This window comes from Nylanderia fulva, unplaced genomic scaffold, assembly GCF_048542155.1.
Source record: "Nylanderia fulva isolate GAGA-0341 unplaced genomic scaffold, ASM4854215v1 Scaffold8, whole genome shotgun sequence".
NCBI lineage: Eukaryota > Metazoa > Arthropoda > Insecta > Hymenoptera > Formicidae > Nylanderia > Nylanderia fulva.
In genome coordinates this window covers 1,487,527-1,513,850 of record NW_028190916.1, presented here as the reverse complement: position 1 = coordinate 1,513,850, position 26,324 = coordinate 1,487,527, and the positions used below count along the sequence as shown (strand labels likewise).

At 36.0% G+C, this 26,324-nt stretch overlaps 1 protein-coding gene across 1 annotated transcript in view; it reads right to left on the bottom strand.

The window, feature by feature from the left end:
* Sol1 (CUB domain-containing protein Sol1) overlaps nucleotides 1-26,324 on the bottom strand; it is a 269,862-nt gene that overhangs the window by 231,208 nt on the left and 12,330 nt on the right. Inside the window, exon 2 of the mRNA XM_029311762.2 lies at nucleotides 2,782-2,848. Coding sequence (XP_029167595.1) covers nucleotides 2,782-2,848 — 67 coding nt within the window. The remainder of the gene's footprint in view (nucleotides 1-2,781; nucleotides 2,849-26,324) is intronic.

Genomic DNA, 26,324 nt, shown 5'->3' with positions numbered 1-26,324 from the left:
AGTATTCTCTTCCCTCTCTCTTTCTCTTCCTTTTTCGGACCTTTAATGAATATTACTCTTGAATCGGTGTATCTGGCTCGTGTAACATGAGTGCTCGGGCAAATCCGACGAGATATAGACCGAGGATACCAAGTTTTGCCGCTTTCCGCGAGCCGTATTATTAAACTTCCGGTAAGCCGAAAGCGGGCATATTCCGGGAGAGTCGCTTCTTCAGTCTAAGATCGTAATAGCTAACTTTTGCCCCGCGCGCAGCCCCACGACGAGATTTCTCAGCCCATTCACCCCAGCGGGAAACTGAGCAAAATTATTCGCCGGCGACGGCGCGACGCGGCCGAATTGATTAGATCTAAACTTGCTTCCGTAAAACGTGATATCCGGTAACGCTTGGACGCGCGCGCGTGACGATGGATATTCGTTACACGAATAAGTAACGAACAAGAGAGAGAGAGACAGAAAAAAAGATAGTGAGAAATGAACGTATCGTGTCCCGGGCTAACGTCGGAATTCTCGCCAATTCCGCTTGATGAACCCGAACGTTGCGCTAGACGCGTTGACAGACTAAAACCATCGAAATATTTCCGCACGCGCGAGAATGACGAGAAAGAAAGAGAGAGAGGATGGGATAGTGGGACGGGAGCGAGAAGGCGAGAGAGAATCGTTTGTTCCGCGCTGTTAACCGCATGTGCGATGCGCAAGCGTCTATATGTAACTCGGGCTCGATGACGTCGCGCGAGCGGTGCAATGAATATCCGTGCGTCCCTCACGGCTCGGACCAAATTAAATGTGATACACTCGTGCGCCGTGTAACGCCGGTCAGTTATTCGCCGTGCCAGCCCGGCGTATATATACTGGCAAGCTAGCTGCTCGTTACTCTTCTTCCATTGTCAGAAAAAATTGCGGCGCTCGATCCGCGCAAATGCGCTCTAACGGGCTCTCATCTGCGTACAGTAATTAAATTACAATGCGTTATTATACCGCACTTAATTTTTCGCTCCAAGTTTCGCACGGCCGCGTATACGTTACATTTATTAATTATTTGCTCTACTTTCCTCGCCTTATAATAATTGCTTTGAAACTTTTTTTTTTATTTTCATAATTTTATCATTTTTTTTATAAATTTTTTACAAACATTTGAGACAAGTGGACATTTTATCAATGGCAGATACTTGCGATGAAAGAGATTAAGTATTTTCGTATTACAGTTTGCCGTTTGTCTGCGTTAATTTTGCAATATATTATTATTAAGAGATAAACTGACGATATATACGATTACGATACTAAATTTTAACTGGGAAAAAGGACATTTTACATTTTGTATCGATGCCTCCTGATTTATGGGTCAGCTTCGGTGCTGACTACTAAAGCAATGAATACCGAGTCGCACTGAGCAATCCATCAAGCCAAATATAATTCAGCGTCTGCATCTGACGTCATATGACATACTACGTTACGTATAACTAAACGCCGTTCTTTTTGTAAACGTCTCGCTCATGCGTCATCTCTGTGCTCGCCCGTGCAAAGAAAATGCAAATATATACGTGTATATGTATGCGTTATACGGTTACGTTATGGCACAACACGATATTACCCCGCGGATAGCGCATTCTCATGTGAATTTTTACAATCGCTCAGTTACAACTAACAAAATGCATACGGGCATACAACGCGGATTGTACATTGGTGGAATGTTACGCGCTTTAACGTAATAATGGAGCACTATAATGAAATAGTATAAAATTCGATGCGGTTCGCCTCGCATGGGAATAAAACACCCGTATTAAGCGTTGCCCAGAATGGGCTTTAATAGCGTAATAGCTTTTCCGCATATATTTTCATGTGCATGAAAACGTGCTAATTGATAATCTTACTTTACATATATGTATAAAAAGCTAACAATTATATTTCTCAGCATACTCGAAGAGTATTTGCTACAAAGAAAGTTGGATAATATAAAAACATGTAAAATTTATAATACACCACAAAAAATCAATAATTGTCTTCCATACATTCTTACGTCCAATATGATTTTGATTTCAAAGATATAATAAATCGCGTGATAAGAAATTTGATATCAAAGTTGTATAAAAAAATGATTAAAGAGGAAAGCTTCAAATAAACAATCTAATATTTTTTTCTCAAATTATATTACATTGTCTTTTAAAATAATCATTGTTTTCCCCTTTAATTTGACGTTTTGTATTCTCTATAAACGGACGGCTCATCATAATCTTCCAGCTGCTCCATAATCTTATGCCTATGAGTGCGTTATCAGACAACCGCATCGTATCTCCTGCACTATACATGCACGAGAGAACTAAGCATGTATCCTCACAATTCGTGACTTTGCCAACGGTACTGGCTAGTCGAGGCCGAGGTCGAGGCTCGTGGTAACAGGGGCATTGTTTTTGTCGGACACGTTGCCTGGATACTAATGCGTTCGGGCACCTAACGTCCGGCTATACGTTAAGCCCGATGCGCCAACATAAATGCGGCTTACGTTCGCGCACGATAACGGATCCTTAAACCAACATGTGTGTGCAATATCGGTTCGCGTTAGCAGTAATCCGCTTCGGCCGAGGCATGTCAGAGAAAAGAATCGCGGAATAATAAAATCTCCCACTCCACGCGTTCCTTCGGAGGAATCCGCGAGATTTCGCAACACGACGATAATATTCACCCTCTTTCACCTTCTTTCACCCTCTTCGCTCTCCACCCCTCGCCTTCTTCCCTTGTTTGCGATATGCGCGCGCGCTCGCAGTTTTAGAAATAATCGATATTTACCTGGATTTACGGCGTGGCAGTGGTTGAGGAGCGGCAGCCAACAGAGCAGTAGCACCGCTCTCTGCATCTGAAATCAGAATTAACGCCCGTGAAACATTTATAAGTATAAATCCACATAGACGACGTACGCAGCTAAAATTCGGCGACTGTATCGTATTCGCAAAATGTTCGCGAAACACTGACCGCGATTAAGATTATAATTATATTTTTTTCTTGTATTATTCTTTTAGATTCTTTACCCAGATCATTTTGACATCAAAATTATATCATAATAATTACTGTGGCTATCTGGGTAACAAACACAAAATTGATTTTTCTTTAACAAAAAAGTCTCGATAGAAATTCTAATTATGAGGGTGGTTATCATTGGAAATTAAATTGTCTTTTAATATTTCTCTGCGAGTCTAGTTTTAAGAGAATAAATAGCTAACGAATACTCTCTCTCTCTCTCTCTCTCTCTCTCTCTCTCTCTCTCTCTCTCTCGTTTCTGGTTTACTTTAACAGGGACTTAACGTGAGTTTTAATTGACAAGACGTATAATTCTTTTTGAATCCTGTAAAGTTCTCAGTCGAGAATAAATGGTGGTTTTGTGCGTCAAACTCTATTAAAGAAAATCAGCTCAGAGTTCTTCAAATTAGATTTGTCAAAGTTTATCATGAAAATGCAGACATATTTTTTTACTTTAATTTCTATGATAATTAATTAATTGTATGGATGCAATCAATATACATAATACGATTCTGTATGATATAACTTGAGTGTCTATATTTCCTCGTTATTATTTTCTTTTTACAAGAGCTTATAAGAGACTTTTAATTTATTTTTTACGTAATCTAGAATTGAAGTACTATATATATAGAATTTTCCATTTCACATTCTCTCCGTTTTGTAATGAAATTTTCAATATTAATGTCTATTAATTTCATACGCGCATTTAAGGCCGTAATGTAAAATAATCTCGGCGTTATTAATGTGCTTGTTATATGCGTATAAGTCAAGATCCTGTGTGAGAAACGAGAACCTATACATGTACGCATATACACACACATATACGTATACACATGGTAAATGTATGGAGACAGGGAGAGAGAGAAAGAGAAAGAGTAAAGGCAATCCTCTACTGTTCATTGTGCTAATAAAAAATAAACTCGGTATATGCATGCGCTCGTCACAAGAGATATACTCACGTATACGACTGGTACAAAGGCAGTCGTGCAAGAAGTATTCGTACCGAATTTTTACAAGAGAACACAATTCGTCTCTCCACTAACTGCACGACTGGATAAAAAGAGACTCGATGCTTTTGCAAGGCCCATGTATCTCGCAAGCGCAACGATTTGTCAGCTCGCGATTCCGATATCATGTCGTGAGGAAAATTAAAAATATTCACAGGTGCAGCGATGATCGACGCAATATATTTTGATTAATTTTTATTCGAGGGAAAAAGAAACTATACCGTCACCTCTCTTTCTCTCTCGTATTATAGCAAACATTTTTCTCTCCACGTATTTTTCAATTATTTCTTTTTCTATCCACAATCTATCCTTCGCGATATGTATGTATACATAAAAAAATTTATCACTTTCATAGATTTTAATATTTTTTCCGCATACAGGATATAGGTATGTACGATGTAAATAGTACGCAGTGGGGTATGCAATATGAACGAAATTAATAAAGCGAATGGAAAAAGTTGTATATTGACATGTATGTAAATGAAAGAAATTCCGGCTTGTGCATTACATAAAAATATACAGTCGATACTTATCAATCGCGCTTGTGATTCGAATATCGTTATGCGTTTTAAGCCCACCATGCATCTTTATGTCGATATGCAAATGAAAAGTGTCAAATATTTCTTCTGAAATTCAGTTTATATCCACCATGTCGCGACAATGTATTATATGTATATCAAAACATAAATATAAACAAATTATCCTTTTTCAAAAAAACACTTCTGTAAAAAAAATTGCTGCATTGTGGCAAATAGTGACTCGATATCCGTGATATTGATGAGCAGTATTAATCTCATTTTGTGCGGGAGATAGGCACGAAAGGTCGTGTCGGGCCGAAAGGTCGCACAGGTCAAAAGTGCACTGACGATTGTATTCTATTGAATGTACGGGTTGATACTCCGGGTTGGGTGGAATTACAGATTAAATGAGTTCGTAAGTTCTCTTGATGTGTGTACGCTTTCGCAATTACTGTTCCATTAATCACTCGTATGCGATGAGTAATTTAGGGACATCTTGTTTTAATGTAAAAATAATAACTTTCGTTTAAATGATTGTAATATTTTAATGTCTTATAAACCGAAATAGATATTTTAATCTTTATATATATATATATATATATATATATGTATATATAATAAAATTGAGTGTGCACCTATATATATAAGAAAAAATTATAAAACAAAAGCATTTAATAGAATAAATTTGCTTAATTTGAAAAATAAATTATTTTTTAATTGCAGCGCATTATTTATTGCCAATATAAGCAGTCTGTTTTCATTGTATCATATTGAAATAAAATTAAAAAATTCATGAATCGTTATGTCGCTGCAATACAAAGCCATTGTAAATAAAGAAGCATTGCTTACGCGAGAATGTAATCGAAAGAAGTATTTCTCTTTTCTCTTCTTTTCTTCCCCGTAAAATATTTAAAATAAATTTAATATACATAAAGTATATTCAGTCTGAAAAAATTGATAAAGATTGAATAGATAGAATATCTTACTACTTATAACTTTATAATATGAAACGATATAAAAAAATTGATATGGAATTAAAGGAAATATCCACCACATTCCCAAATACGCAATAACTCACACGGCTGACAAGGAAACGTCAAGAAATCACTCCGGATTGCTGTCCATCAACTCTTTCAGGGTTCTATTATAGTCGAGAAAGACTGTTTTCACGTTGACACATTGGGTGACCTACTTCGACGGTACCCCTTTATGACTCGTCGCCTTATATAGACAGAAATGTTAGACAGAGCCGACTCCTCATCATGAAGCTCTGTGGATAAAATAGTAGATGATACGTCAAATGAGCAGAAATATTGTATCTCGTTTTCTTTCACGTTTCAAAGACCGCGTGCCAATAAACGAATCGCGCCGTTTCAATTCGTAAGGAAATAAAAAGAGCTCGACCGATATTAATACTTGGTATATTATCTTAAAATAAAGCTAATCGTATTCATACGCCTCATGATTTTTTTAATTATACCAATAAATTCAATGGACATGTAATGTCATGAACTAAATTTTTGTTGTGTTGGATCACTAGCGAAGCAAAGATATACAAAATGCTATAGTTTAATTAATCATTCATGTTTAGTAAAAGCGGTAATTATATCTGTCAATGGACAAATCAATAAGAGAAAAAATAAAATTGGAAGTTTTGATAAAATTTTTATAAATTCGTAGTAACATTTCAATAGAGACTGTTGAAAAATGTTCTGATTGTTATAAAAAAATAATTCTACGTTTAGATCAAACGCGATTCAAAACTCAAAAGATTAAAAAACTTTTTTTTGCCTTTGTAAAATATTCTTATTAAAAACATAATTAAAACTTTTATTATTGCAATAAGATATCCTGCAAATTACTTGATGCTGCAAATGCCATATTATTTGATATGATTACTTCATCAGTGCTATCAAAGAATGCATTTCAGAGAAATATTACATCGGCGTATTATTATATGCTGTTGTTGAGTATTATTGGATGCTGCACCGTTTTGCAAACAAACTGGGCGACATTTGCTCCGCACTTCGTTATTCAAGCAATATTTAATGATGTTTATACGTGCAAGTTGTACGCCTGTTCTAAATATATGACATATTTCAATCATCAATGGCTGAAATAGTAAAAACATAAAGAAAATAAAAAAAACATTACACGAACACTTACGGAAATAATAAATCCCTTCCGTGATGCCGTTTCATTTTTAGCTTTGTGTGGAAAAAAAGTGTAGACATTTTGAAGGGACTTGCGTGACTATATTATGACAGTTGAGTACAGTGATTATATTTATGAACGAATAGAAATACTTTATAACAAAAACAGGAAGTGAAATGCCACACGAATGTCATGAATTATTAGCCCATAATAAAAAATTTCACAGTAGAATACAATGTTTTTATACATATGTATGCATATATGTACATATATAATACTTTTATATACGCAGATATATATTATATGTATACATATAATATGATATTTCTGCGCTTGTCTCTTATTGGCTCTTTCCTACCTGAAGTTTTTTTATTGATAAAAGCTTTGTTTTAATTATTAGTATATATAATATTCTTATATTTGCAATATTTTACTTAAATCAGAGAGCTACTACAAATTCCTTGTAAATTCGAAAGATTTTCAAACGCCTGCAAGAGGTGATCGATGATTCTGTTCCCTATGTTATCTGCATCGTCTTCGATGTAAATAAATATCAGATCTCTAATATCGGTTCAATCGTTTTCTGTCGTTTATCGGAATGTCGTGTCGTAACACGTACAAAAGCCACGCTTTGTCTGTAATGCGAAACCCGGAAGAGAGCTTTGAACTTGTTCAGAAGAGCAAATCTGTTGCGCATGACATGGTCGAAACAAGGACAAAGAATTCAAAGAGCACCAACGGGCATAGAAAATAAGGGCGACAAATAGACATAGACACCACAAAATATTCACTATGCTGGAATTAATGTAACACCGGAGAATTTAGACTAAATTTCCGACAATGAGTAAAACTAAAAATTTTTTAAACCTTGAGTTCGCGCTTTCTCGCTAGTGCAGTATTCAGAAATTTTTCATCAAAGAGGAGGTCACCCTCTGCCTTGAAATGCAAATTGCGCGCTCGATCTTAGTCAATACATGAGTAATGATCGCGAGGAAATTTAATTTTATCATTCATTATTTTTAATTATCGCATATTCATCACGAACGATTGAAAGACTTAAATATGCGGATTCAAAAGGAAAATATAAATAAAAGAATATTTCCAATGTTTTATTCTTTCTTTTTTTCGAGAGAAAGTTCTCTCACGTCATATTCCAGGTGATGGAAAAAAATGACAATTTAAAATACGACGAAGCGAGAAAGCTCGTAATTCAATTAGTAAGAATAATTAATCACGAAGTAATGTCATGCTTATTAAAGTTGGTTATTTAATAAGGTATAACTCGCGGAGACGTGCAAGATCTTTAACAATATCTCAGACATCGTACGTGAGAAGCGTAAGTTACAGGCAAAGTGCTAATGCGATTCCCGACTGCTTTACAAGCCCGCGCCGCCGGCTTCGACGAATCATTCCGACACGAAGCAGCAATTTCAGCAGACAGCTATGTATCGTGTATGCACGACGAATTGCATCCCGGTGTGAGACAGATGAGTCGCGCTAAAGTTCGCCGCGTTGAAAGTTCCCTGTCCTACGTTCCCGACGTTCGCGTACGTTCGTTCGCAACGTCCAGCTGCGATTTTGCGCACGCAAGAAATTCGAGCAGCAGATCGCTGCAGTAGTATGGGAAGCGCTAGAGTCTGGCAGCATCCCTGCGGCCAGCCAGCCGCAACAACGGACCCGCCGATGTAAAACGGCAGCAATGGTGCGAGAGAAATGCGAACTCTTTCTCCTGTTCAGTGATCTCGCAGAATACAACAGATGTGTGTGCTCTTCGTTTATTGGAATAAAATCGTTAAACATAAAGAATCTCGATAAAAAGGGCAAATAATCTTGTATGTTTTTAAAAGAAAACTTTGATCACCGCAGACTTTCAAGAGGATGTCTCGTAATTAATCGAAAGAGTTCATGACATTTTAACGTCAAGTTAATATATATATATATATATATATATATATATATATATATATATATATATAACGTCGTTATATTAGATTAATATTAGGTTAAAGTTTAGATCGAAAGTTGGATCGATCCAAAGTTTTGCGAGCGAGTGGAAGAAAAAGGGGTGTGCGACGCGCGTTATTAAACTTATATTTAACTCTCTCGCGACGAGAGAGTTTTTAATGCCTTGATATCCCGGTGATATCGTTACTCTCGTCGGACACGCGTGTATTACGGCGATTTAGCATCGCGACGCGTTACGAGGTGACGGATGCTGCTTTCCCTGTTGTGTGCCTATATATGGCTCCATTTCGGCACGAGCGAGCAATCATAAACTCCAGCGCGACGACGCTAAATCATAAAGTAAGAACGACAATGAGACTACCACATCATTCACGGTAGTTGCTTGCATCTATACACGGGGAAAACTTCGCTGTTTGCGTCTGACAGATACATACGTGTGCGCAGCGAGCGACAATTCTACACGATTGCTTCCGAAAACGTAAAGAGCGATCAATCTTATTTCGCTGATCCAGCTAATAAAGAACACATTCGGAAATCGAGCGACGTGTTAAAATGTGTTAGGCGTTACGTGTGATATAGAAACTCGCAGTCGTAACATAAAGATTCATGAACTCGAGTTAAAGCACTCATTGTGCAAACTTGCTATCGCATCCGCGTAGAATTAATATCTCTCGCAAGTTTATTATTCATCCGCCACAGTTTCAATCGACCGTAATACTCGAAAATGTATACAACCGTACATGTGAACACGTTTTGGCGCGTACTAAACTCAAGTTGATCAAACAAAAATACCTAGAATATCACGAATATCTCAGGACTTATCTATGCAAGTGTAATATATCTTCCATCGAAACTTCTACCAAGAAAGTATCACGGAGAAACTAGCAGGATGTGCGCGCTGTTCGTGCAGTCATGTAGAGAACATCGGATTGATTCCGAAAACATCCGCGGCTAGTTTTCGCGTTTCGCAGTTACCTCTGATCATGCTGGATGAGTCGGTTCAGAGCTGAATACACGATGATTTTCCCTCCAAAGCCCGCTAGAGTTTGACCAACTCGATGCCAAGAGGGATAATACAGCATTGAAAGTATGCCGAGATGAAGAATAATAATACGGATAAAGAGAAAAAGAACAGGGACAAGTAAGATCGGAAAATAGAACTCTTCGAATTAAGCGATTGTCGGACGCTATCGGAATTAAAGATAGGGTGAGAGGAAAATAATTACGATAGTAATACTAGTCAAGATTTTCAGTACCTCGACAAGACAGAAATACGAGTCCCCATGATATCATTTTTTCGAGATATCCGCTTTAATTGTCGAGTTGATAGAATGGCAGCTCGAAAATAAAGGGAAAAAGGCTCGAGATAAGTATTTAAAAAAGAATTAAATAGAATTATAAATTTCATAAAAAATGAAAGAGAGAAAGAGAGAGAGAGAGAAAGAGAGAGAGGGATAATTCTACGTTTAAGGTCTTGCGACTATCATGGACTTAAAATGTTAAAAAATGCAGTATACTTAAAAATGTATACATATCTATAAAACGCTGTTATTAAAATTATTTTTTATGAACGATTAAACATGCAAATTTATTGCTGCATATATATATACGTATTCACACTTGCGATGAATGTATTTAATTTTATGATGACGATATGCTATTCACGTCTCTTGCATTTTTATTCTTTCTACGTGATGACTATACGAACAATCAACCTAGATAGCTACGATGTGCAGTTTAGCTGTCCTTTTTTTCATCTGCTAGTTTTATTACAAAAAAATTTCGAGTTTCTTATTCACGATCCATTGTCGATTCGTTTGAAAGAAGAAAAATGTAATTCAGTACATTCTTTCCTTGCTATTAATAGATTGGAATATTAAAAGTCAATAGAGTTCGATATCTCTTAAGCTTATATCTGTAACAAAGTTATATGATAGAAAGCAAAAATAAAAAGATAAAAAGTGAAGAAAGAAATTATTTTGGAAATTATATAATTAGAAAAATGGTATTATATAATTAGAAAAATTATATAATACATATTATATTATATTCTCGCTAGACTTAAAAAAATTCATAGAAATTTAATGTTTAGTTCTTTTCAATATAAATATTATGTATACAAAATTATATATAGAAAAATCAATTATAACTTTTTAATTTGTAATTGTTATATTATATGATTATAAACATTCGATATATATCAGATCAGCATTATACATATATACCGCAACGGAACAAACGCAGGGAACTATTTTCCAATTTCCATGAATTAATAAATGCTTGCATACGATAGCTATGCGACTAACCGAATCGAATACAGAGTGTCCTTTGCGCAGAAATACCATAATCCTGGGGATTATAATCTGAATGTAGGCAGACACAATATAACGATAAAAGGACTGCACCTGTCCAAACCGGGGTCTGTGTGCGCAAAAGCCGCGGATTTTCAGCCAAAACCCGTGCGTTAATGAATATCCGCGAAATAATTTGCAATTATCCGAATAATCACGAGGTGGTTCAAAACGGTGCGGCCTAAATTTATATGTACTAGGCGCACACCTGCAGTAATAATATCCGAAGCATCGTGCATCGCGCAGGAATGAAATTAAACATTCGCGTGCAGCGGGGAATCTCCGCTATTCGTGTTTGATACATTTTGCGAGGATTTTATATCGCAGTTTATCGAAATTACTCTCATATTGTCTGCGATTTATGTTTTTATTTTTGATTTTCTGTGAAATTCGATGCGACAAATCATCGACAAGTAGTCCCAGCCGCTCGTAAAACTGCAATCCGCGAAAGAATCGCGCTTGCCGCGCATCAATTATTCTTTTTATCGCAATTGGAAGCGCGATAGAAAATCGGAATAATACGAGATGAATTATCTGGACGTTCAAAAAGAAGAAAAAGAGGGAGGTAAAAAGGAACAATCTTGAATCATCGTGGATTTTCATACATTCGTTAAAAGGGAGAATATAGGTAGAAGAAATTCGATGTTTGCACCAAAATGCAATGTTCCCCAGAGAATGGAAATGTAGATCTGACTTCCGATTCGTGCTTCTCTTTTTTTTGAAACATTGCTCCGAGTAAAGCCTGCTTTAAACGATATATGATTCGCGACAGAATTCGAAACGGAATTCTATTTATAACTTTACTTGTCGTGTATTACACTTGAAAACATTTGAAGAAATATTAAATAGAAACATATATAAAATATATACATAAACAAAAAATATATAAGGTACATATATGTAAATTATATATGTAAATAAATTTTCTCTTTCTCTCTTGAAAATTTTGCCGCAAATTGAATTATATAAAATATTTGCTTTAATTTATAGAAACTGTAATTAATGAAAATAGCATCTATAGCGTAGCAATTGTAAATAAAGAATTAAATATTTTCGTACACATGCACATCAAATTGTAAAGACACAAGTTATATAATTATACAATTCAATAAAGAAGAAACAAGAAAGGATGATGATTTTCTTCAATTTTTGTCGACATTAAATACCATTCCAGCCTTCAAATTGTTTTATTATGTCACAATTTTGAGAAAATTGTAATTCAAGTTGGAAGAAAAGACTATTTTAATGCATTTTTTTATACGTCATATACGCTAAATAATAAAATACATGAAACAATTTGGAAGCCGAAATTCAGCGTCAAATAAAAATACGGTAAATAATTACTTTTTCTTGTAATAAAAAAAAAGTTATTTTTTTGTTGATCTTCTCTTTCTCTCTTTCTCTTTCTGTATTATTAATATCAAATCACTTTAATGTTAATTCAATCAAAAATTAACGACACCGGCAAATCTATGGATATGCATGAGAACATCGTCATCTTTTTAGATGAAGTTCGCGCACGCGGACTTACTTGGAATAATTTAAGAGAGAAGATAATAACGAGAAAGATTTCCCTTTTTCAGCTATGCTACAATCCGTCTACTTACTACATTATTTTGTTCGCGTTAAATAATTAAAAAATTTGCATTTATTTCTCTTTACAACACATCTGAACTGCGAGGAAATTTTGCATTAATATAAAGAGAGCACTTTATTTCGCGACTACATTTTGTAAAAATAAGATAGTTATTTGTAAAAATATTGAAAGATCTGTTTCGACAATAAAATAAGCTATCTATGGATGGATCTTTTGTGCAAAAGCATATTTAACCCCTAAGTATTTCATTTTACATGCACACGAGATTGCGGGATACGTGAGAGATCTCGTCCAGCCGCCACTGGTTGAAAACTACAAAAGCGGGCGATGGAAACTTTAATGAAGGGCTTGGCTACTCTATGGCGCGGAAACGAATGCGCAGCCGAAGGAAGGGAAAAAAGCACGAATTCGTGTCTGCCGTTGAAACTTCCACTTCTCTTAGCCGGAGGTGAGGACTTTACGAACTTCTGTTCGTGGTATCGCAACAATGAACGCGACGGTATCCTCGATTCCGTCTAGGATCGTATAACGAGCCTTGTACATTCCCGTTTTACACTCCCGCGGAGAAAGTCTCAGCTTCCTATATCTAGAATTCACTTACAACGTGTACAATCGGAGGGTCTCAAGTGCCTCTCAATTGTCCAATCTGAGATATCGGAGCTGTATATGGGATAGGAGACAATATTATCGGAAATGTCGCGCGGAAAACCCTTCGAAGCCTTTAAGCACAAAGGAAATATTCTACGTGAGGAACGCGTATAAAATATACATACACGTATGCATACATCTACCTGCTACTGTGTTTTTTATTTCCTGCGTTATTTAAATTCGAATACATTTTACACGCAGCAAAAGCCAAAAGAACCAAGTACAAAAGGATACGATAAGAATTATTAAAAAAGACGAAATCGTTTCTCTCTCCACGAGGATTCGAGAAATAGGACGGAAGCAGGAGAGATGGCGAGCGCCAGAACGGAGGACAGGACGTACAACACTTCCGTAACAATGCTGATCTCTGCTACGAAATAAAACATGGTGAACGAGTTTCGGGGATGGAACGAGGGTGAGTAGAGTGTGCGCAGATAAAGGGAGGGCATGAAAGAGGAGAAAAAAAAGAAGCCTCCGTGCTGTTTGGCGAGGAACTAATAAGGCTCCGAGAGGCAAACCCGTCCCGGAAAATGGAAATCGATTTTCTCTCTCTCTCTCGTTCTCTGTTTCTCTTTTCATCCACGCATAGACAATTATCACGATGAGTAAAGTCCCATCTCGCATAATTCCCGCTGTCGATCCTTTGATATCCTAATGTACAACATTGTTAATCTACTGATCAATAATGACGTTGAATTTCACGGCTTACTACTCGGACCACTCTATAATCGTTGAATCGTTGAATTATCTGAAGTAGTGGATAAAACTTTTTTTTATACGCAGAATCGTGAAGAAAAAAAATGCAACCCGAATTGTACAGGGATTAAATCGAGAGAAGAGCTCATTCTGTTACACGAAAATGTCCGACGATAAGACGTTAATAATTGAACGATCGGAAGTAGTAGATTCCCATCACGGATGCCGTTCGCAGTCGATCGAGAAAAGGACGATGCTACTTGTCGATAATCTTTGTACTTTCGTACTTTGGGCAAGTAATCGTTCCTATCGCTCCGGTGCTTTACGAGCTAACGGCTTTATCCGAGGTCATTGGAATCCAAGTTAGGATTAGATGCTGTTATCGATCCAAGAATGCCAGTATATACATATATACGAATCCTCACCTTGATTATCCCTAGTGACTATATGTATATGCACATACGCAGTCTGGGCAGTGCCTTGTAACATCGAAATCTTTCTGTGGTTATCTCTGCAATTTTAATTCTTAACGTTAAAAATTTAAATGGGAGATCTAATTGATCTAATTCCAGCTTTTTCGATTACTTCCACTACATTTTTCAATTGTTTTCCTAAAAATTTTAAAGATGTATTTTTAAAATAATATCTTTAAATATATTTCATAATGTATCTGTAATTCCTAGTACTAGAGCTACTTTGCTAATTTCTAGTACTGGATAATAGATCAGATAATTAGATAATTATACGTAATTGCAATAGTGCCATGAATAGCAGATTTGCTGCGACTGCGTCATGAAATAAGTTATCCGTAAATAAATGATGTACACTGACGAGCAGAATTGATCGTAACATGTTAAAATAGCACTTCGGACTTTATTTAAACGATTAAATATGTTACTATATATACGGTTTATAGAAAAATATTCAAGAATATTTTGAAAGAATTTGTTTTACTGCATATAAAAATTCTACTGTCGGCTAAATTATATTTTCGCTTGTTTGCAATGTGCAGTATAAAATTATTGGAAAACAATCTCTGATATATTCTTTTGCAGTTTGACGAAGACCGTTGGCAACTCTGAACAACGTTAACGAATATTGATTGTTCACAGACTCGCGCGCGCTTTTGTACTGAATATTTTAAAAGTGGAAAATAATGAGAGACTACAACCTTTACTCGATCCTCCTTCCATTAATCTGGCACTTCCATCTAATTTTACCATAAAAAATGAAATTCAAATATATACATAATTAAGTGAAAATTTATCACTAATTGGTTTCTCCTGAATTTATTGCTTTTATTAATTAATTTATTTGTTAAGCTTTTGTTAATTATGTTATTTGTTAAAAATAACAATAAATTAATAGATTTTATTTAATCAGAAATTCACAAACACATTTTAAATGTTCACTGTCTTATTATATTTTCCATTTAAATATTTTAAATTAGATTAAATAAAATAAAAACACTTGGTATATAAATAAACAGATAATTAAAAATTAAAAAATTAATACATATACAAATTGTAATATATATATCGAATTTGATATCTAGTTATCAAATCAGACGTAGGGATCTCGATATACGCGATCATTAATACTATCATATGCAGGCGACAAGAAATATTATCAATTTAATAATATTTAATACATATTTCCTACCATTTATTGTGACCATATTTTGCGAATTACAGCGATACACTGAATGCTTTGTGGCCTTGTAACGCCTCGCTTGAATGTTATTGCGCAAATGACAACAAGGTCACACGCAGTCCGACTCGAGTGAGACGGCAGTGTCGTGCGAGCTGTCGTATCGTCGCATTATCTCTCGAAATACCATCGTGATATGTTGCTCGATGTTAAATGCAATTTTCGAATTTTTCAGTCATTAATGAAATGTCACATATAAAAACAGAAATTAACTCAAACGTCATTCTGACGTGCTAATCAATAAGTACAATCGTTAAAGCAAGCCCGTATTTTAATATTTACCGTTTAAATTCGGCGTTTGTATTTCGCTAATCTGTTGATTATGCATATTTTATGTAATTTATTCCATTGAGATCAATCGCAGAAGTGACAAAATAATGCCATCTTGGATATTACACTCTGCGGATATTTATCTCTAATTTTGACTTGTATATTTATTCACTTAGTCTATATAATAAGAAATACCAAGACGTGTAAACTTTGTGTATAAACCATTCAGTAATAAAAATGGATTATTATTTAAGAACAATCACGTGATTTTTTTAGTGCCGAGTGAATTGTAATTTCGTGCAATTGTGAGATTTTCACGTTTTCTCATCGCAACTTAGGAATTGCATGTACATCGTGTGCAATTAACGTTAGGAATGCTATGTAAAGACTTGGGCAATCATCGTATTCTGGTAATTGGTACCTGCGCGATTGTAATTAACATCTTAGCAAGTGAGTGTCATGATGGAGTAGCAAAGGGTACACAAAAGAGAAGGAGAAAATTTACGAAGAAAATGACGACGGAGTAATAATTTTATTAATTAATTTGTTATTTATAAAATTAATTGCCCGCTTATCTTTGCGATTCACTTCATAACATTGTATTGTATATAGTATATATTATAATGCAAATATAAAATAATTTATTTTCTTATTAAAACAAAATATATATGTGTATGTATACATGTACATTTAAAATATTTATAATTAATATTTTATTAAACAATTTAAATACATAAATATATAATATGTTAGCCTTGTGTAAAAATTTTATAATTCTTTAGATTATTTTGGACAAAACTAAACTAAACTTATATTTATTATAGAAGCAAGAAATCTATAATGAGAATAACAAATTAACATAATAAATTAATATTTAAGTATGTCAAATCCGAATTTTATTTTTCAAAATGCGGGAGAGACGATGGTGATCAATGGAGAGCTCTGTCCTTATTTCTATTTACATTTCTTTTTCATAACGCAGCACAAATTTTATACAAGCGAATTTATAATATTAAAATTATATTTTATATTTACTAAGAATATAACGCAAAGTTACTTACATCGATTTCGAAAAATGCGAGTCATAAATAAGAGTCGCCACAAGAGTTTACTTCCGCAGGCAAATGTATAGCGCAGTTAGTTTCCTGTAGATAAGAGTACGCGCGGAGCAAAATTGTGAGTTGCAAAATAATTTTCTAAAAACCAGTTAAAAAGTAAAAATTTTTAATACACACAATTATAGGGTAAATATATTAAAACTATTTATCTTAATTATTTAAAACTATTTATATTTTGTATATTACGTTTTAAATATTTTAACAGCACATTATGCATCATTTATTATTATATTTCAACATCTGATATTTACATAAGTATAAATTATTATTGACCACGATTTTTATAACTCGTAAACTGCAGACAAAATTTAAAGGGTATACATTTAGGGAGATTTGTTTTTTTTATCAACTACTGTAATAATGATTCATCGATATGCAACTCATTAATCATCCGATCTAGAATGCAGAAGGCCGAATATGCTTTAATGTCCGAGAATATTGCAAATTACATTTTATCATCTAATATTTCAAGCCATATTAGCCATATTTATGTGAAGATTAATATGATTCCGAATAAATTTGTGTATGCAAGTTGCTCGCATAAATATTAACATAATCCCTTCTGCAAGATATTATTCCTCAAATAACACTATTACGCGATATATTTTGATAACGTGTTATTGTATGTATGGGGGATATATTTTCAGAATAAATAGATTGCAATTAATTTACATCGTTTGTGAAGCTTCCGAGAAACGTGGACAAAAATTGAAAGAGCGGGCTTGGCAAAGCCTATCCTAGCGTGCGGTTCCTTAGGTTATCTAAAACGTCTACGTGCAGGCAAAAGGACGGGGCATATCCTTAAAACGCGTCTATTAAAGTTTCTTCTCCCTTATTACAGCGCGGTGGCTTAAAGTTTCACGTTAAAATGAATAGCTTCCTTACGTAGTAGAAGCAGTAGAGGTACTAGCTAGCCGGTCTCGACGACCGAGACCTCGAGGTGCAACGACGTGGCAGACATTATATTATTATATTCACGGGAATAAAAGGAAACAATCTCTCCCTTTCTCTCTCGTTTCCTCGGACCCATTATCGCTCTGGCATAAAAGCGCAGCTTAACATTTTCCGCGGAAGAGTCTGCTCGTTCTAGTCGTCCTACAACAGCGAAATATGTCCGAGCTGCTCGCTGCGTAGAGTCTAAGCCGTCTTAAACTGCCCGAGTGCGCTGGAAAATGTATCCCTTAACTTAAGCGCGATGAATCTTTGATCGCGAAATGATGCCCCCTGCTACCCTCGTTCTTGCTCTCGCTGACAGGCCGCGCATAAATGCCAGTTTTATTAATTATTAAAGGTAGAGAAAATTTGTCGGCAAGAAATGTCGGTTTAGAGTAATCTCGCGAGCTTCCGAGAAAGTCCGAGGGAACATTATCGCGTATATCCCGGACGTGTTAACGGACACGTATATAAACTATGCGAATAAGTAACTAGATATTCAAGTATCATAACTCACGTATTCTCCGGTTATAGTTTTTATTCCACGCATACCTTCGCAACGCTCGTCTTCTCTTGTAGCCTCTCTGCACGGACTAATTATCATTCGCTATCACATGCTCTCTTGCGTAGTTTATTTATATATTCTTCCCGCGAAGAAAAGAGAGAGAGCAAGAAAGAGATTACTACCGAGAACGAATGGGCTTTACATTTGGCGCAATTTTTCCACTCTTCTCAGACATTAATTAAATAATTACTTTTGCAAAAATAATAGCGTTTTTTAATTATAATAATTACGTTCTTTCACAGCTACGTAAATCGGTAATATAAACGATTTCTAGCGAAGCTTTATCGATAATATTCGATAGGAGATGTATCTATCGATCTTTGATCTATGCGAGCACGTATTCGCGAAATTGGCAGATGGCCTCGTTTAAAACAGTAATACGGCCGATCGTCGCATTTTCGATGCCCGTTGCATCGCGTGCGATTATTCAACGGATTTAATGAATTCGTAAATGCACCCTGCCATTTGCGTCGTGATTCCGAACTGTTTATTAACGATATATGGCGCGATGATTTCGCCGCTATTATTTTAACGACAAAAGTATATCGACGATTATTATTAATGATAAAGCAGGCGATTACATAGATAATTCATTACGCAATTAGGAATCCATGAATTAATTGTCAAATAATTAAACTGGGATTCGACCTTTAATTTTCGACAACTATCCCTTCCGCCTTTGATTCGCAAACGATTTCGATTAGCGTAATCTTCGTTTCTTCATCCAATCGACTCGCTTTGCAAGATTTAGATTTACGTGGTAGATCGAACGCGCGCTGTCTCTATCAATCGAGTTAGCGTTAGTACGCGAGGTTCTGCTTGAACAAAGGTGAAATGCTTCAAAAGGAGCCCCGTTTTGTCGGGGCTGTTGGTCGCCTTGCATGGGGCGCTGCTCACGTTAGAATTCTAAAATTCTCCTCAAAGAGATCGCTCATGGCCGGGAATTCCCAACGAGTTTCTCTATCCGTCGAGCAATTACGCTGATCGTACTGTTTCAACGAAGAGAATACGTCGCGAACTACTAGCGATTTCTATCGCAGTACACAATATAACAGAAAGCAGTAATAAGCTTCTCCCGATCATAGCGAAGCTTTGTCGATATCGTTCGGCAATGAGCAAGGAAATCTCGAGAGTACGAAACTGCTAGAAACTCTCTCTGTCTCTCTCCCTCTTTACCGGGGAACTTTCATATAAAATACGAAAGTTTTTCCGAGAATCTTTTGAAATACGCGAAGGGAGAATAATTATTGTCCATAAAGATCAAATCAAGTTGGAATTGATTGAGTATTGAAAAATGGCGAAAATAACTAAGTTGCTACAAAGTTCCCGCCGCAGCAATACGTCAATTGATTAAGACTGTTTTGTGGTCTTATTACAGACGTGGCATTGTAGAAAGTTAGCTTTAAATTTATGTATTATACTGGAAAACTGTGCATTTTTACGCGCGTATTAATAATGATCGCGATACGGTCGCCGGAAAATCTTACGTAAATTTATTCTTTATTGAAGAGACTCAGACGACGCGATATATATGTATATAGAGCGATCGAGAAGTCTTGTGATTCCAATTTACTCAGTCCAAAGAACTTTGATAAAGTAGCTTAGCTGACTTAAATGATGTCCTACTTGAATAAAACTTCAATCGTAACCAGGTTCGCTTTATTATGAATTATAGTGATTCATTATTTGAGATTTAAATTTACAAGACGCAGTTGTCGATATATCGGATATTTAGATAAATAGCAAAGCTATAATCTGCTGTAACTTAAATCGGTTTGGATACGCGCATGATATATTTATCTAATATGTACTTAACTTAATTTCAAAACTGTGTACAACCACAAATGGATTCAACTGAAAGTACGACATTAATTAATTCCTGTTTCACATATCCATTAATTTTCTGCAATCAATTTCACAAATTGCTATCAACGTAACCACAGATACACCATCGTCCGTTTCCAAATTTATTCACTGGAATTGTATATTTTATAAATATACACACACACACATTACATATACAAGTAGACGATAAATACGCTTTGAGTTAATGGGATAAATGTATTTTCTATAGAAATATAAACTCAGATATATAGTAGCAATTGAATTTTAATATATTATAGTAAATGAAATCTAAATATGTATATTGTGTAAGTTTTTTCAATAAATAATTATTATATACACATATTATATGTTTAGAATTTGTATAATTTCACAATATATGTGCATAATTCGATAAGTCATTACTGAATATTTATTGTTATTAATTCTCATCCTTAAGCCGCGGGGATTACATGAACAAAAGCGAGTATTACGACGTGCGAATATTACGCGAACGCATTGTTACTTCAAAATTCATATGGTCAGAAGGGCGATTCGATTAATAATTTCGTTGACGTTGTACGGCGCCGGCAAATTGCATTGCGAATTACGTGACATTTATGAGCATGTCCACTTACAATAATAATCCCGTTTCCGCATTTAATAGTCATACATTTTATGCGATGCATCTGTTAACGTGTTGGCGTGAACATTGCATACCGCAATAAATATCGATCCGCGATAAACGCAGATAGAAAACCGGTTAAATTTCGCGTTCATGATATCTGGGCAGTATCACTTTCACTTGCGATATTGTTGTCATACACACACACACACACACACACACACACACACAATCCAGCTTTAAAATGAGTAATAAAGGATTAAATGTGAAGTTAGCAAAATTTTGACGAAGAAGTAGCGAGATGCGTGTTTACTGATACACGTAACGAATTATATATCTGTATGCCTCCACGTGTATCATACGTCATGTAAATCCTGCTTAATCGCGTATCATGTCGGTATAACGGACTCTCGACTCTATTTCGCTGATCCGTTTATCCGTCTGGGCGGAGTTTGCCTAGGGAGGATGGAATTGTCACGCTCGCGATCTCCCGTAAAAGTTGAATTAACATCGTAAACCTCCGGATTTACGCGCAACGGGGTGAAATCGTCGCCAATAAAGCGCTATACGTGCCCGGTCCGTATGTGCTTTGAGTCTCGGACCGAGATGGCCAGTTTTGCGACCGTTAACAGAGTAGTAGTTGGCAGAATACGGAATGCGGCCACGCATTTCTGCCTCTGCCGCGAGATTCGACGCTCCCGCGCCGCCGGATTCCGGTTTACCGCGAACTTACGTGCAGGTATATAATCGGTCGTACGTTCGCTACGCGCGCGCACGTATGCCTAAGTGCTCTCGCTATCCTAAATGAGTCACGTTTCCACCTTAGACGGGATGCGCGTTCCATAATTGTGCTGCAACAGCGGAGAAACGATCATTCCTTTTCGTACAAAAATAGAATTAATTTTATAAATGATATTAATTTTTCACGAGGCTTTTCTCGATATTCTGAGAAAATGGTCTTGGTTTATTTATAATTCAGGCTAACGTCGTTAGAGGAGTCGAGGATCGAGTGTGATGCGGCGCAGGAGATTCATTGTCAGTTAGGTCAGACGTGACGGTTTTATCTTTTTAGACGTCGACTTAACAATTTTATACACATATATAGATCGATAAAAGTTATGAAATAATAAAATATATATCTATCTATAAACCACATAATAATTTCATATCTAAAAATTTAATATCAGAGTATTTATGTGTCGCCAGTGAAGAATAAATTAAGAAATTATTATAACGACCCAACTGGCTTCAATTTTCTTTATTAATCAAACTTCATAAAAATATAATCAGATTACATTTTGACCTTTAATTTCTAGAATTATATGAGGAGCGTTTTAATTGATACTATCCTGACACATTATCAGCCTGACGTCTTATTGGAATGCGGCGTTAATTTCTTGTACACCAAAATCAAAGCAATTGTGATCGTTTAGAGTGGCTGAGCGTGTTTGCGAAACAGGAACAGGTCGAAAATAGAACAATGCTGGCGATAATTGGTACCACGGGTCTATTAAGTCGGAATCACGTTAATTTGCATAAGACGTTCGGGGCTGATCCTCCTCGAAACGTAAAATTCGTACCGAAACAGCAGGTAGAAACGCGGCTGTTATCATAACAATTATTGTAAAAGCGCTCTGCGAAAGCGATGCACGTTAATCGTTGCGGGCGTATTTGGTGAATGAGGAATACGCTATGCCATGCATATATTCCGCACTCTGAAGAAAATTTACACAGCCGCTGTATAAATATATGCTGCGATACTCTGTGATGTCGCGTTTGCTTCATCATGAATGTAATCATTATAAAGAAGCTTAAGCCGATATTATACATGTATATAATATTTAGACTCGAAGAATGGCGCGTGCGCCATAAATCCTGGATCAATTAAGTCGAGGGAATCGCCGTATATCGCATAATCCAGTCAAACCAGTCGTATTGGACGGAAGGGGAAAAGAAATGAGTGCGGCTCTCTATCTTGCGATCGGTCGTCCGCGCCCGCGTCTTTCTAAAAGGGAAATCCCGCATGCCTCGCTGAACTTCTCTTCGGCAAGTTTTTAGACCATGTTAGACCAATGACTCGCCGGCGTGGCTAAGCAGACCAAAAGCGAACTCGCGCGCAAAGCGATTTGAAGCGGAAGACGTCGTAGTCTTCTCTCGTTCTACGTATTCCGGGAGAACCATTTGTGTATCCGCCTGAAAGCAAATTCGCGAAACATCGAGAAGCGAGACATTAAAATGGTCATGTTCTCACTAGCGTATCGCGTGTACGTCTCATTATGAAGTTTCTACGGAAAACGGTTTCTTTCATTTTTTTTTTTTAGAAGAGAATCCCTAAATTGATGTTCCTGTCATACAAGCTATTTGTTAATATACTTTACATGCATCATAAAGCATGCTGTTGATGTTACACAAGATAATCTACGAAAAGGAGAAAGAAAAATTTTGCTTTTCGTATGCTATTACTGTTAAAATCAAATTTTATAAATCTCATGAATCATACACCATAATTTATTACACTGATTCGAGAGATAAATACTATCTGACATAATATCGCTTCCTGTACGCGATCCTCGAGGGCTCTTTGCTTATCTACGAGATATAACGAATGACGAACGCATACACACGAATTTCTATCCATCACCGATCACAACTGATTTATATACTGGACTGTCACGGCGTGTGTCAATCTATACGATACGATAAATGTATAGCACGTTACATATATATATATTGACTCTTTGAAATACGAGGGAAAAAAAGAAGCATGATGTGCGACTCGCGATGGGCCTCGAACAAACATCCTTGAAAATTAGAAAAACTTGTTTTCAATCGATTCGCGTAAGTGGAAAGATCTCGTTCGCTCGATTTTCGAGAAAGGAGTAGAAAAAAAAAACAAAAGAAAAATTTAATTGCACTGAAAACTTTCAACGTCCCGCCTCTTTCGAGTCGTTTCCAATCGTTCGGTCCCGTCCGCGAACTTCGATATAACATATAACGTTATCTTTTCCGTTTTGAGAGAGGAAAGCAGAACGCTAACTCTCGGCCACGATATCACCGAATGAAAAATTTTAAGCTTTTAGTGCCGTCATCGCCTCTATTCGATTTCGCAGCTTCTCGCATAGAACTGATAAAAATCCTGTAAGATAAATTCTGTAAAATTACACGGTTTCTCTCTGTCCTATCAGACAACAAATGCCTTTTATTCGTCCTTCTGCCCTTCTTCCCACTCTCTTTCTCTTTTCTTGTAGTTCGCAATTCGCGGCTCTATGACGTCAGATTTATACCAGATTTATTTAGCCTCTCGAACGCATTTTCCATTTCGCATATCCGCGGGAATCCAATTTTGCCGTGGTTAATGGAAAATCTCGGAGTCGAGAACACGGCCCGCACATCCGGACACGCGGAAAAATTTGTTTCCCCGAGTTTCTCTCTCTCTCTCTCTCTCTCTCTCGCTCTCATCGTATGTACGAGATTAGCATATCGCGCTTTGAGCGTGATGAATCTATCTGCGTTTGTAGAGAATTAGCGAAGCAAAATATATATATATATATATATATATATATATATATATATATTCCTGCGTTCAAGTAATCCGACACTCGTTGCGAAGATTTGTTCGATGTTGTAACCGATCTGTATAAAGAAAAAAGAAATATATGTGATTTTAATTTGTACATTTATATTCTCCGAGGAAAGTTACTTTAGGAAAACCCGACGTTTCCTTCCTCCATCTCTCTTTCTTTTTTGAGTTCCCCGTTTCACGTAAAAAAGTAAAGCAGTTTCTTATCCGAACGCTGACCTCATAACGCGACCGTTTGCGGGTTAAAAGTCGGAAAGACCGCGCGGTTCTTCGCCAATGCGTGGCAGTACGCGCGAAATGGAACGAGGTTTCGCGAGGAGGAAGAAACTTGTGAACCTTAAACGGCGAGTCATAAATCTTCGCCGCGTCGTCCGGCTTCTTATTTCCGACGAAAACGAAAAGCGGCGAATTATCTTTCTCTATGTGTGTATATATATTATACCGTGTGTTCGGCACTCTTGATAAGAGCTGTACCGGTGTTTAATAAACGCTCCCGCGACACACGCTCGGATCGATAGAGAGATAGCCAACCATTCGATAAATGCGTTCGAGTGCAATACGCATGGGAACAGAACTCGCAACATGCGGCACACCAACGAGAGAGAGAGAGAGAGAGAGAGAGAGAGAGAGAGAGAGAGAGAGAGAGAGAGAGAGAGAGAGAGAGAGAGAGAGAGAGAGAGAGAGAGAGAGAGAGAGAGAGAGAGAGAGAGAGAGAGAGAGAGAGAGATTTCACCGAGATATTAGAAACTCCGCGAATCGATTTTTCGTGGCATTATTAGAAATGGGATCGATATTACGTACAGCATGTTCCGTACATATTTGCAATAACGCGTGTGTAGTTGAAGGTAATAATTTTACTGGAAAATAATAAATAGATATAATGCAAGAGAAACTTTTTTCATGTAAGGCTTTGTTGTTTCGAGACTATCTATATATGGTACATAACAATATAACAGAGTACGATATTTCGTTTATTAAAATAATTTGAAATAATTTAAATTTTACTCAAATAAAAGTCCACATATAAAAATACTGATAAATTTTATTATTTTTTTTAATAGAAAAAATGTGAATAAAATAAAATTTTTATATAAATTTTGATAGATACGAGATATAAATTTGATAATATGTAACACAAGATCGTTAAAGATCATTCAAGCTTCAAAAAGAGTAATATACGTTGTAATTCCGCAATTTTCCCAGGCAATTTTTTTGAAATTTTATATAAAAAAAATATTCTACATACTTTATCGACTTATTTTTTTATACTCATTATATTTTCGGTTGAATCATATATGGGACATTCTATCTAAGCGCATGCTAAGCGCATACATAAATGCGCAATGCAATTAATGAATGAATTTCCATTTTACAAATAAACTAAAGAAAAATATGTAGGAATAGATTTTGTTAAAAAAATTCACTTTGGAAATAATCCATTCGTTTGTACAAAAGCGAGATTAATTTTTTTTTTCACAAACTGATAGATAGAATTACGAAAATCAAACAAGTTTCCGTGTAATATATGCGTGACTGTGTTTGAATGTTCAACCACCGAGGCACAAGCTTACTCGATAAACATCACGTCATTTCCAGCAGTAGAGAAAATTGAGTTTTCACAGGGTGAAACACAGAATCATATAACGGGGCTTTTAAAATCCATATGTTTCTTTTGGATTTTGGAAACCGCTCTAACGAAAATTCCATTTTTCATGCTCCGCCTTAACGAGCGTTTTCACTGGATAGCTCGCTGATTG